At 46.0% G+C, this 13,499-nt stretch overlaps 1 protein-coding gene across 1 annotated transcript in view; it reads right to left on the reverse strand.

The window, feature by feature from the left end:
- Positions 1-4,353: 4,353 nt before the first annotated feature.
- LOC139643086 (RNA-binding protein Nova-1-like) overlaps positions 4,354-13,499 on the reverse strand; it is a 25,019-nt gene continuing 15,873 nt past the window's right edge. The window contains exon 2 of the mRNA XM_071518242.1: positions 4,354-5,376. Within this exon, the coding sequence (XP_071374343.1) occupies positions 4,354-5,376 (1,023 nt within the window). The remainder of the gene's footprint in view (positions 5,377-13,499) is intronic.

The following is a 13,499-nucleotide window of genomic DNA, read 5'->3' on the forward strand; positions in this document are numbered from 1 at the left end:
ATTTTTAGTACATCACTTATTAAATAGCAGCATTTTCCACAAATTAAAAAATTTATTCGTGTAAACCTATTCAACACCTATAGGTAAATCCAAAAGCTCCTACGGCAGACAGAGGATAAAGGACAGGACAAGACAACATGCCACTACGTGTATTGCTTCCAGTACTCATCACATTTTATCTCGATCCCCTAACTTAGAGAGTTAAAAAGAAAATGGCCGCCCTATAAAAACCCCCCGAAAAAACAACATCTTTCTAGGGTTTGATTGATGACATGAAAAACAAATCTGTCCCTTATTAATTAACTCTACTGGCACCTCTGCCATGCAGTTTCCCCACTGCAAAAGTACTGTGCTGTATCCACACTAAGATCAGATGAAACTGGATGGGAAAGTGGATGGCAAACCATATGGTTATGGCACAGGATCGGCACCCTTTGGCTTCCCATTGGTTACTGAGCAGGTTCTGTTTCAGTATGGGTGCGGCACAGCACATTCACACAGTGGGAAAAAAACACACACAACTGTCCCATGGTCTTTATAAGGTTTTTGCCACAGCAATATCAAAACCTAAATCCAGTCAAATCCTTGTCAATGACAACAAAAAAAACAGCTGTATATCCCTTATTTTCCCTCACAATATGTGCATGTTTTATGTTTGTGCAGCATGGTTTTTCCAAATTAACATGATTTCCTCAGTGAGTAAATATAATGCACCGATCCAAACTAGAGTTTCTTGTGCACCCTGCCAGCCTGAACTATGACTTCTCATCCAGCTGAAACTAAAACCCCCAGTGGTGAGTTCGGGCGTCTAGCAAAACGAGCCTCAGCTGCTGGAGGAGGCAAAGAGAGGAGAGACTCAATCTGTGTTTGGTGGTAACTGTTGTCGTATTGGTTTGTCAGGGCAAGCAGCAGACATGCATTGATCGTAACACCAGACATAGTCACCCATGGAGCGATGTGGTAGGAGGAGAGGGGGTCTGGGTGAGAGAGGGGGGAGGGGGGTGTCAGGATGGGAGTGCACTGAAGGAGACGGGGGGAAGGGTTGGAGGGGGGGGGGGGGAGGGTGAGGAGAGTGTGGATGGTGTTAGATGGGAGTAAAGAAGCCTCCTTACCAAGCGGTGGAGATAAACCCTCACTGGCGCTCCAACAGAGAGAGACACATTCGCAAACGAGATGCACAGTGGAGGATTTGGGGTCGGATTGGTTTCAAAAGAATTACACAGTCTGATTGTTTTGTTTTTTTGTTTTTGATCTGAGAGGAGTTCCCCTCCCCTCACCAGGCTGTTTAGGGTCGATAAAATCAAACGCACCCCCTCCTCATTTTGGTATTTTACATTCCGTCACACTTCGACTCCTGTTGGACTAGTAATAGCTGTCCAGGGATTTTGCCCGTTGGATATGCATGATCAATTTCAACTGTTTATGAAAAAAACAAACAGCTGAGATAGAAAAGTGAAGTTGGGAGTAAGATTAACCGTCTTGTTACAGTCTCTTTAAACTGCTATTGGACACCTAACACTCCCCCAAAGTCCCGCCCTCTGATTAAAAAAAACACTTTCCATGACAACATGAGAATTGATTCTACTAATTGATCTCAACCGGTGACCTCGATTGATTGATCCTCTTAAATCGACCTAGTCTCTTTCTCCTCCTTCATTATCTAGATATGGACGTGCATTCCTGGTGAACTTCTTCATATGTGTTCTACATATATTTCATATATGTGTGTTTTTCCCTGCCATACGAAACCATCCGATCACGATGCCCTCTGCAGCACAAATCCCTGACCTCACAGGCCGAGAGACCCGCTCCCTCACAGCTTCACAGTGCATTAAGACAAAAAAAAATTCAGTGTACTCCGATTGTAAAAAAAAACAAAAACAAAAACAAAAACACGACACAAACTTAAACAAAAAAAGAAACAAAAAAACAACAACAGCATCTTCAGCAGCCTCCTGGGTCTACAGTGGGCAGTAAATCTGTTGCCATGGGAGACCTGCAGTTTGCCTGAGGCAGAAACGAGCTAAACTCCCTGGACGTTCGCTGTAAGGTTTGAAAATATCTCACGTCTGCCCTTTACCTCGTCGGCAGTCGGACCGTGCTTGATAAGGGCAAGGATCAGGGAGGCTATTTATCTCCTTTATTGATATGCATGCTGCCTTAAAATAGCAAATCTACGAGCGCGACACGCAGAGGCGAGCAGCCTCTTCCCCCGTCATGCTTCAGTGTTTTCTATTATTCAATGTTTGCATTTCTCAGTAGTACGTTGCGTGTCCTCGTGGTGCTTAAGTGCTCTTGCTCTGTCTAGTCTACGGTTCGGGTTCATCTGAGGGTTTGGAAGACCACAGGCTGAGGAGCAGATTCCCCCCGCCCCCCCGGTTCGTCTGAGAACTGCAGACGGCTTCATCGTCTCAACCCGACTCAATTATTCAGTTCGGTTTCAATTTTACATTGTAGGCGAACTGTAATGGGGGTTTCGCTACAGATATAGGACATCGAGGATATTCTGGACCGTGGGCTGGGATAGCCGAGCATGAGAACTGGGCATTCAACATTAATACGGCCGCTCAGACACTGCGCTGCAGCCTGTGGTGCGAGTGGTATGTCATTTCAGAGATATTTTGTTGCTAAACTAGAGCTCTCACTGCAGTCTGCATCATAGATATGGTGAATTCCCTTTTTTAGCACCAAATATGGCATCATAGTGTTTCGTTTCTGTGTGTTTGTGTGTGTGTGTGTTCCCTGTTCTGTTCTTTGACTGGATATATAAGGTGATCCTTCATTGTAACGATCTTAGTGCCTGGGGCGGCTTTCTGCTTCCTTACTGGACTTAAATAAGACATATATTACACTATGTGACATTACTATTCATCTTCAATCCACTTAAATTAAAAAAAAAGAGATTCAAATCAAAAATAGTCTCATTTACATTCATGTCAACCTGAATTCACAGATTTTAAAAAAAAGAAACAACTGAACTTTTTATGGGTGAACTCATATTAATAAATAATGACGATGGTGATGACTTCTATCGTAATAATCATGACAGTATCATTAATATAATATCATCAGAGCAGACTGCAAAAAAAAAATGCCACAGATTCTGTGCGCTTGCCGCAGCATGCACAGTATCACTCTCGTCGTTTCTAGGTTTTTCGGACTACGTGAGGTCATCAACGTGCGCCTCGGCATTCTATCTCAAAACTAGAGCTGCGGGGGGTGGGGAGTGGGGGGGGGGAAGGCGCTACGTGTCGTAACACCCCCCCCCCCACCACACACACACACACACACACCCGCGCCGCTGCACTGCTTCTGGGATATACATCACAGGGAATACAGGGGGTGGGGGTGGGGGGGGAGGGGGGTGTGTGCGAATGAAGAAACACCCATCTGATTCTCTTTCCCCGCCTCCCCCTCCCCCCCCCTCCTCCCTCGCCTTGCCTCGCCCTTCCTCCACGAGAAGGGGAGGGGAGGGGAGGGGGGAAGGGGGGTGAGGAGGAGAGGGGGGGGGTAGGTTTGGCGAAAGGTGGCGGGAGAGGAGGGGAGGATAAGATAAGAGGGGTGCGGGGGAGTCGGGGGTGTTTCTTCACTCTCACACCGAGTTGAAGTTTGTTCATTATTAAACCCTTGTAGGGAGGGGGAGGGGCGGGGGAGGGGGGGGCAAGTAGTGAGGGCTGGGGTTTTTTTGGGGATGGGGAGTGGGGGTCGAGGGGGGGGGGGGGCAGGGGCCGAGGGCAAATCAAAACTAGAAGAGAAACAAAAACCCTACTGGCGGGCGACAGGGGGGGGTGTGGGGGGAGGGGGGGAGCGGTTGTTTCCGTAGGGGATTTTTTGAAGGGGGGGGCGGTACCCCGTAAACGCCAACCCTTCCCCCCCTCCCCCCCTCCCCCCCCCCCTCCGTCCTGTAGCCTCTCAGGCAGTCGGCCTGTCTACATGGCATTCAGCTCTGTCCACACAATACACAAACGAACAAACAGACAGCTTAATTTACTAAACAAAACAAACAAAATAAAACAAAACAAAACAATAAAAAATCCCGAAAGATCAAGACGTTAAGTAATAAAACCTTATTTACATTTTACACATTTTTTTTCTTGGTTTTTCAGCGTGACACTCGCTCCTCTCCCTCCTCGTCTTCTCAGCACATTTTTGCTTCGCGTCAAAAATTTTTTTTTTTTAATAGAGAATACTGAAAACACGCAGAAGAAAACGCGCGGACGATTCCTTCCGACATTCTTGCTCTCCTCTCCTTTTTTTTCCTTTCTCACTCTCTCACTTTTTTTTATATTCCTCCCCCAAGCCCCCACTCTTTTTTTTCCTCTTTTCCTCCTCGTTTCTCATTGGCTGTCAGGTTTAGCCCACCTTCTGTGGGTTGGTGGCGCGTACCCCCTGCTCGTAGGTGATTCGCTGGCTGATCAGGTACTGTGCGGCCTGCGTGGCGGCCTGGGAACCCGTGATGGTCACCTTCCTGTTCCGGGTTCCGGGGATGAACTCGCCCTTCTTGGAGATCTGGATCCTGGCTCCGGTCAGCTCCTGGTACTCTACTAGCGTCTTCCCTCCTTTCCCCAAGATGGCTCCCACCAGGTTCTCCGGCACGGCGATCTCCACCACTTCCTTAGCGCCTTCTGCTAGCTTCTCCGTGGCCAGGAGAGATGACGCCACCAGCGGCGACGCGGCGCTCAGGTAGCCGTTGGTGGCCCCCGTAGCGGCGGCCAGGGATCCCAGGGAGAAGCCGCCGAGGCCGGCGGCGGGGTGAGCCGCGCTGGTGGACGCGTCGCTGGCGTAGGACGCTAACAAGTTGGCCGCGGCGGCCGCTGCGGGGTTGGCGTTCGCCGCTACGGCGGCTAGCACTCCGGAGGCCGCGGCGGGGTTGAGCCCCAGGCCCAGGGAGTTGGTGTTGTAGCCGTAGCTGGCCAGAGTGTTGAGGGCGGAGGTGATGGCCAGCAGGTCGTTGCCTGAGAAGCTGGACATGGTGGTGGGGAAGGCTCCCACCCCGGCCAGGCTGGCCTGGCCCAGCAGAGAGGAAGCCGTGGCCGCGGCGGCGGCGGCGGCGGCCGGCATGACCTCGGCGGAGTTGGCGTACGGGGAGCCGGTGGGGTTGGAGTTGGCGACGGGCCCCGAGATGTTGGAGTAGGAGATGTTGAGGCAGGAGGAGCTCTGCGGATCCTCCTGGATCTTCTGGACGATGATCTCCACGGCTTTGCGGTTCTGCTCCGGCTCTCCGCTGATGGTGACGACGCGCTCCTGCAGGTTGATGCCCTCGGGCTTCTGGGATAGCTGCACCCACGCCCCCGACTGCTCCATCACCGCCTTCACCGTGGCTCCGCCTTTACCGATGATCAGCCCTGCCGTGCTGTTAGGGACGATCAGTTTAGCCTGGGGGAGGGGCAACAGGGTGGGGGGTGGGGTCAGAGGGAAATAGGAAGGGAGAGAAAGAAAAATTGAATTCATAAGTTATTGCTGTGAGGCTGATATTTTAACATCATATTCTTTAGTTGATACTCTGCTCAGTGTACAAAATATTAGGAGCACCTGCTCTTTCCGTGAAATTGACTGAACAGGGGAATCCCTCAAGCTCTGCCCCTTTATTGATTTCAACTATTAAATCCAGTGAAGTCATGAAGGGAAGGTGGCAGGTTAAAGAAAGGATCTTTGAGTCTCGAGACTGCTGAGACATTTCAAGCAAGTATCAGGAGGCTTTTCCTAATGTTTCGTACACTGAGAATATAAAGGCTAGCAGAGAGAGACAGAAAAGACAACAAAGGTCATGAGCCGATTTCACAGCTGCGATGTGATGATTAAACATACATGACAATAACTCATCTTGATTCAAACTACACAGCGCAAAGAGGGAAAAAAATATAGAGATTGGTGATGAAAAACCTTTCTTTTGTGATGCAAAACAGGGTAAAACAAACATAAATCCATTCAACTCAACTCAAGAGTGCGCTTTAAAGATAAGGTCAGCGCTGGAAAGTTCTTTGTTTTTCAGAGGACAGGAGACAAAAAGAAACAAAGAATAGACAGAGAGAGAGACTGAACCGTGTTTGAATACAGAGAGAGAGAGAGTTCCTGAGTCCAAGCCACTGTATTTTGCCTTGTGTGTGTGTGTGTGTGTGTGTGTGTGTCAGCAGTGTAATGATGTCCTGGGAGAGAAAGAGCTGAGATAGAGATACAACAGTGAGGACTGAGGAGTGACAGCGCCTCCACCGCCTCGACGCATAACGTTAATGAGAGAGAGTTTTCATTGCTTTGGCACGCAACAGATAGAGAGAAAGAGTGAGAAATAGTGAGGTGGTGAGAGAAAAGAGAGAGAGAGAGAGAGAGGCAAATAGAGTGGGAGGGAAGGGAAGACGGAGAGAAACAGAAAGAGAGAGAGAGAGAAAGAGAGAGAGAGAGAGAGGAATTGTAAAGAGGCTACTTGTGTGAAAAAAATAACATTGACTCCCAGGGGTCAGCGTTGCCATGGAAACACAGCTCCAGCATTCAAAGGGTAGTGAAAGGGAGTGAGGAGCTAACACATACACACACACACACAGACACACACACACACACACACACTCTCCATGTCCAAACACACAGCATAGTTGCAGTATTTCATATCACTTATCTGCATGTACAGGCAAACACGTATGTCATCTATAATAGAGCTGATATTGGCCTTTTATTAAAGATTGGATATTGGGAAATCAGTTTCATCGATCTCCGATATGACAGAATATGATGCAGTTTGATTGATTGCATATTCATTGTAGTATTGATCAATATTGCACTGGTTGTCTATGGGAAGCCCTTAACCTGAATTGATTCTAACACAACATTTTTATAGGATTCCACACAAGTATGCATGAATATCTTTTATTCATATTCTCATTCTCCTGGATTGCAGTGGAGAGTTTTAGTGTCCAGTGCTTTTCAGAGGCTTTTCCACTCTACCAAGAATAACATTATGAGGAGACATTGAATAATTATTGTTTGAAAATGTTTGGCATGCAAATGGTCAAATTTACAGCACAATTATGGCCATGGTAAATGTTGAGCCCATTTTCCAGCATGCCGTCTCTCCCTTATGAAATCCCTGTGGTTTTTCTGTGATAACATGTAGCTGGAGGGATTTCATAGAACATTTTGTACATTTCATCTATATTTTCAAAATTTTGAAATGGGTCTTGTAGTGGATAAGAAACAAGCTTTTTATTATCATTAGGTCTGACTGACTTATTCTAATCGATTTCATAGGAACCACTTTGAATGAGGCAGGTTGAGGCACTTTGTATTTTTTATACTGTTTGTTCCAATGTTAACATTTTTGCTCATTATCATAGACACGCCCACTCTTGCCCCGTTTATGCAATAAGGGCTTTCTGAATGCTCACATTAATTCAAAAACATTCAAATGTAGTTGGATGGGAACTACTTTATATTCACAAAATACATTTTTTTAATGCCTTACTAGGCGAGGCTTAGCAAAAAATTTTGTTGATGCACATTCATTCAATTCCTTTATTTAAACAGGTAAGTCCAACTGAGATCGAGATCTCGTTTTCAAGAGAGATCTGTGTACACGACAACAAGAAAACAAAACAAACAAAATTCACAACAAGTTATTTCCAGACAATCCACATGCAGACAAAATAAGAAAACTAAGAATAACTATGAGAAACAAGAGCAATCCGTATATAATGCATCATCCAGCAGCAGCCTAAGCGTCTCTATGGAGACAAGTCGGTCCAATTTGAGTGAGTCCTGAAGCCTATTCCGTCTATTAGGAGTGTAAAAGTTGAAAGCGTTCTGTCTTGACTCTGTGTTCATACGTGGAATGTCCACTCTAATGTATGCCTGCGAACCTGTATCATATCCTGTAGCACTGAAACTTTAAAGCGAAGACAAATACAGTGGTAGCTTGCCACGTAAGGCTTTGTAAATAAACAAAAGGCAGTGTTGTTCTCTTCGAGTGGTAAGAGACGGCCATCCTACTTTCTCATAGAGAATACAATGATGTGTTCTAAGCATGTCACCGGTTATAAATCGAAGAACACTGTGGTAAACTGTATCAAGGGGTTTGAGTGTCACGGCCCCAGCGTGCATATAAATCACATCTGCATAATCAAACACCGATAAATTTTTTTGCTTGTATCTCCTCCTTGAGTTGAATGAAAGCAAATAGCATCCAGAGGTAGGGAAATAAGTCACATGATAACTATTTTTTTTTTGGATGATAGCATGTAAATATCAACAGGATTTTTTTTTTTTAGAAGGGAGAGAGGGCACGCTGAAAAATGGGCTTAACGTTCACTGTGTCTAGAAATAGCCTTTTTAAGATATTGGCACAAAAATATCAGCAATAAGAATACCCGGCGCTGTAAAAACCCATGCAGCGACAGGTCTTCCTCAGCAGCACCCTCTGTCTGGGCGAACCAGAAAGGGTGAGACAGGAGTCCACTGTTGCTCTGTTGACGTAGGCAAAGTGTGACGCATCACACTCTGCAGCAGCGCTGACCTCGATACGCCACCGAAGCATCACTTTATTGAATGGAAACATAAACTGGAGGAAGGTGTCAAAGCCGGAGACACTGTCAGCATTCGATAAGAGACTTGGTAACTGTAACTTGTTGAAAAAAAAAAATCTGTTAGTTTGCTCTCCAATGTGAACACAACAACAGAATTTTTTTTTTGTTATCTTTCACAAACAAGGAAGCCTGCAGGAGATGTATTGACTTTCGCTGCATATTAGCTGTCTAGCAAATAAAGCTTCTGAGAGAGGGAATTGGAGGTGTGTGTGTGTCTCTGTGTGTGTGTGTGTGTGTGTGTGTGTGTGTGGGTGTGTGTGTGTGGGTGTGTGTTCGAGGGCCGCTCTCTCTCATCTCAGCATTGATCCCACTCTCTCCACAACAACTCTTGACAAAACTACTGTTGTTATCTGCTGTCTGTCTCAATGACGAATATTCATATTGAGAGGAGAAAGAGAGTGTGGGTTGAAGGGATTGGAGGAGGAGGAGGGAGGGAACGAGGGAGGGAACGAGGGAGGGAGGGAGGGAGGGAGGGAACGAGGGAGGGCTGAAGAGATGAAAAGACTTGGCCTTGAGAAAGAAAAGAGGACGATAAAGCGAGAGAGACAGAGAGAAAGAGAGAGAGAGAGAGGGGGAGAGGGATGATCGATTCACCGTACAGGGAAAGGAGAGGTATAGAGATACGGTGTTTCTTCCTTTGTTTCTCTCCATGCAGAGAGAAATAAAGAAGGGAGAGAGAGAGAGAGAGAGAGAGAGAGAGAGGGGGAGAGAAATACAGGAGGAGAGAGAGGAAAGGGAGAGAGAGGAAAAGACAAAGCCAGAGAGAAAGAGAGGATCAATCCACAGTACAATAAATGTGGAGGCCATTCCAGTTACCATCCCCATCTCTTTCTCTCTCTCTCTCTCTCTCTCTCTCTCTCTCTCCCTGTCATTCTCTCTCTCTCTCTCTCTCTCTCTCTGTTTGCTGCAGTTATAAGCCTATCAACATCGGCGTGGCGACAGGCTCGATGCCGCGGCTTGTTGCCATGCTGCATTCCACGGCTCGCTCTCTGCGCCGGAGCTTTCTGCTCGGCGGCAGATGAATTTACATAGAAATGGGAAATTAGCAAGAAGCAGGGAGGCGGGTGGGGGAAGGGGGGGGGGGGGGGGGGGCGGGGGTGTGGGCGATAATATGACTGACTTCAAACCCGCCGACAGTGTTGCGTATTCACTTCTCACCGCTTCGCCTCGAATATTAGAGAATTAGCTTTCCCCTGTGAGTGTTTGTTTGTGAGGCTGGCGAAGCCGCGCCTCTCTATGGGATTAGCAGGTGTGATATTCCTTTTTTTTTTTTCTCCTTTTGTTCATTCATCATTTTCTCTGAGAGGGAGTGGAACTTTGTAATCCATTTCTATTGATTAGAGGTTTGTTATTGCGAGGCAGGAACACAGTGAGGGTAACTTCAACACCCGCCTTCATGTCCTGCCGCTGTCAAAGTGCCGAAATACAATCTGTTGTCCTGTGTGGCTTAACGAGCCGAGCAAAGCACCGACACTGTCAGGTGAGAGGCTCCAGTCTCTGTGTGGCTTACAGGAATACAACAGGTGTCTGGGAGATCCGCCCGCTGGTCAACTGACCTGTTAAGTGATATAGAATATAGAGAGATATAGACTATATTCTCTATAGAGAATATAGACACTAAAACCATCCTTGCGTCCCTGGTACATCATTCCCTCTCTTGCTCCATGGTAATACTTTAGCATACACTATGTTGAGTGATAGTAGGCGCCTAGCATTATCTCAAAAGTGAGAAAATGAGAACTTGCGTAGGAGACTGGTAAAATGTATACAAAATATGATATAAAAAATAATGTTCTCTTTGAACCAGCAGGAACTACTTTCCCTGTTTCCATAGTAAGTGAAGGTGGTGGGCGATGGGAGACTGTGTGCAGCTAAAAATCCCTGTGCAGCGGATGAATACGTGGTTTCTCACCTGAAATAGTTCCAGAAATAATCCTGGCTGCATATCGAGTTAATAATATTTCATTTTTAAAATATTATTAACTCGCCTACTATCACTCAACATAGCGTATGCTAAAGTGTTAGCATGGAGCACCAGAGCCAATGATCTACCGGGGACACGTGGATGATTTTGGTGTCTATGTTCTCAGCACTTCATCGTTCAAGTCACACTAGGGGATAAACGTGATAAAAACGTATGCACTCATAATGAAGCCTTTGGGTGTGGTTTGGGTAAAAGCCTCCACAAGATGGGAAATTTCTCTTAATTGGTGCATATTTTTGTATTGAGATTAAGCCTTACTGCAGCACAGCGCCTCCTATTGGCCCCAGCACATCAGCATTTTGAGGTCCGCAACCATTTGACAACAAAATAATCTCCCCTTGGCATTTCTCATTAAAAATACCTCAAATTCCATTCAGATGTATAATTTGGAGACCGAAAACACTCCAGCGCTTTTGTTGTTCGAGTGACAACGTTTTGAAACTGGTTGTTTTTTCGTGGGGAACGCAACTAAATACAAGGAGGGGAGGAGGGGAGAAGAGAGATAAGTGGAGATGAGGGATAAAAGAAATAAGAGACAGGCGGGGAAGGGAGGGAGGGAGGGAGCAGAAAAGATTTTACCCATGAATCCTTTCATCTCTTGCACTCCGCACAGAAACACACACACACACACACACACACGCACACACACACACACAGAGGCAGACGCAGAGTGTTGGTGTAGAAGTGGGAGGATAAACAGTGGCGTACGGCGATGTCTGATCCCTCCTGGCGCTAATGATCACATCTACCATCTTTATATCCAACTGATTCCCCGCTAATGAGGTTCGCCGCTCTCCTCCACTCCTCTGCCGGCTCCGCTTTCTTTTCCGCGCGTCTCTCTCTCTCTCTCTCTCTCTCTCTCGCTCTCTCCGTTTTTCCCCCCGTTTTCCTTTCCTTCGTTCCCCCGTTTTTTTGCAGACTTGTAGAGGTGTTAGTGCTTCCACAGTCGTTTTAAACTCTTATTTCCCTCGATTCTTTCTTTCCTTGCTCGGTGCGTCAGAGTGTTTTCTTGCTGCACCGTTATTCTTCCAATTCACTTGTATCTATTTTAAACCCCCTCTCTTTCTTTCTGTCTCGCTTTCTATCTTCTTCCCTCATTTAATTCTCAATTTGATAAACCAAACCCCGTCTTACAAGGACAAACACACATTCCCACACACACTCCGTTCCCCATCTGAAGGGCACTTTAATGTGAAATCATCGTCTTCATCCTGGCCCTATTTAGCTGACGCTGTTGGTTCGCCTCTAATGACCGACTCAGCCAGGCAGCCTCCTACCCACAATCCTCTGTTCCCAGCACCTTTCTGCAGCGCCGCTACAAAGAAGTAGATTACGTGACAGTTGGCAGCGTGGAGGCAATCGCTCCTTCAACTCCGGCTCTTTCATGTTTGGGCTTTTTTTTTTTCTCTTCCGCTGCTCTGGTTTTAGGCTGCTTTTTGTGAAATTTCTCTCGGTTTTTTTTCTGCCTTTTGTCGTCTCTGGAGTCTCCCTGTTTTTTTTTTTTTCTCCTTGAGGAGCTTTATAAGTGTTGGGAGAAACTTTTCCAGAGGAGAGGAGAGGAGAGGAGAGTTTGGCATCCACCCAGCTGCTGACTAGAACGTCCTGTTGCTACAGCTGCCGGTCTGGGGTCAAAGGTCAAAGCCAGTCTCCCGTTCATTAACATAAACAGACAACACTTTGAAGCAGCGGAGATGGGAAGTGTTGACTTCAGCAGGGAGGAGGGCTTAGCAAAGGAGTCGAAATCAATGTGGACAACACAGTGGGGTCATTTGATCAGAATGTATGATCGCACACCAACTGTGGTGAAACAGTTGGGCTATTTTAGGGTTCGACCGATATGGGATTTTGAAGGCCAATACTGATATTTTTGTGCTGAAGCTGCCGATATTTTGTGCCGATGATCAGTATCTTTAAATTCAGTGTTTACCCTCAAACATGTCTTCTTCTCAGGGTGGAAAAGCCTCTGAAATGGCATTTAGACCATCATGGGACACTAAAACTCTCCACTGAAACCCAGACTGATGAAATTCTTTTAGTGTCAGCAGCTCTTTAATGGAGAGTGACTCACCACTACTGATTCAATGGAAGGTAAACTCTGGGATACATTACTGCCTTTCAATGAAGAATAAAAAAAGTAATGAAATGAAAAAAAAAGTAATGAAAAAGTAAATTGTGCAATAAAAATCTAATTCCATGGTTTTTCTATAGCTGTGGTCACGGAGGAACGTCCATCATATCACAGGTGGAAGACACTGACCAGCCGATATCCGATAATTAATAAAAGGCACATATTGGCCCAAAATATCAGCAAACTAATTTCAGTCTAACCCCGCCCTATTTGCTAATATTTTTTATTGTTTGTTTTATCCTGTTCAGATAGTGCCAGACACATTATCAATCGCAGAAAACTATGCAACATTGATTTTCATCTACTTTCCTGATCCTACTTTCCTCTAAATTCCTGGCACTCAAGTTTTTCCAAATACTGCTTGACTCGTGTATGATGACAAAAAGACTGCTGGGATAATTACAAAAAATCTACGATGCTTCAAGCCCATTTATTAGAATTAATGTTGATGGGCAACGCTCCCAGCTGCAGGCAGCAAAGTCAGTTACAGGTTCAAAAATCCATTCAAATGTTGCTGTTAAATCAGCAATTCTGAAGCAACAGATCAGGCACGGTTGCCCATCAGAGTTGCCCCAAAAGTTGCCCTGTGTATGAAGGCCTTTAATCAGAAATAGAGTACAGAGAGAGGGAGGGAGGGAGAGAGAGAGAGAGAGAGAGGGCAATTTTTTTTTTTTTGCTTTGCCTCATCAACCAAACCATGTCAGTCATTTTGTATATCTGTGAATGTGTGTTTATATGCATGAGTCCGCTTATTGGTGTGTGTGTGTGTGTGTGTGTGTATGTGTGTGTGTGTGTGTGTGTGAAGGAGTTGCAGAAA

The sequence above is a fragment of the Centroberyx affinis genome, unplaced genomic scaffold (genome assembly GCF_046629955.1).
Source record: "Centroberyx affinis isolate AG114_WGS23_722 - 3 ecotype Tasmania unplaced genomic scaffold, CSIRO-AGI_Caff_v1 ptg000559l_1, whole genome shotgun sequence".
Lineage (NCBI taxonomy): Eukaryota > Metazoa > Chordata > Actinopteri > Beryciformes > Berycidae > Centroberyx > Centroberyx affinis.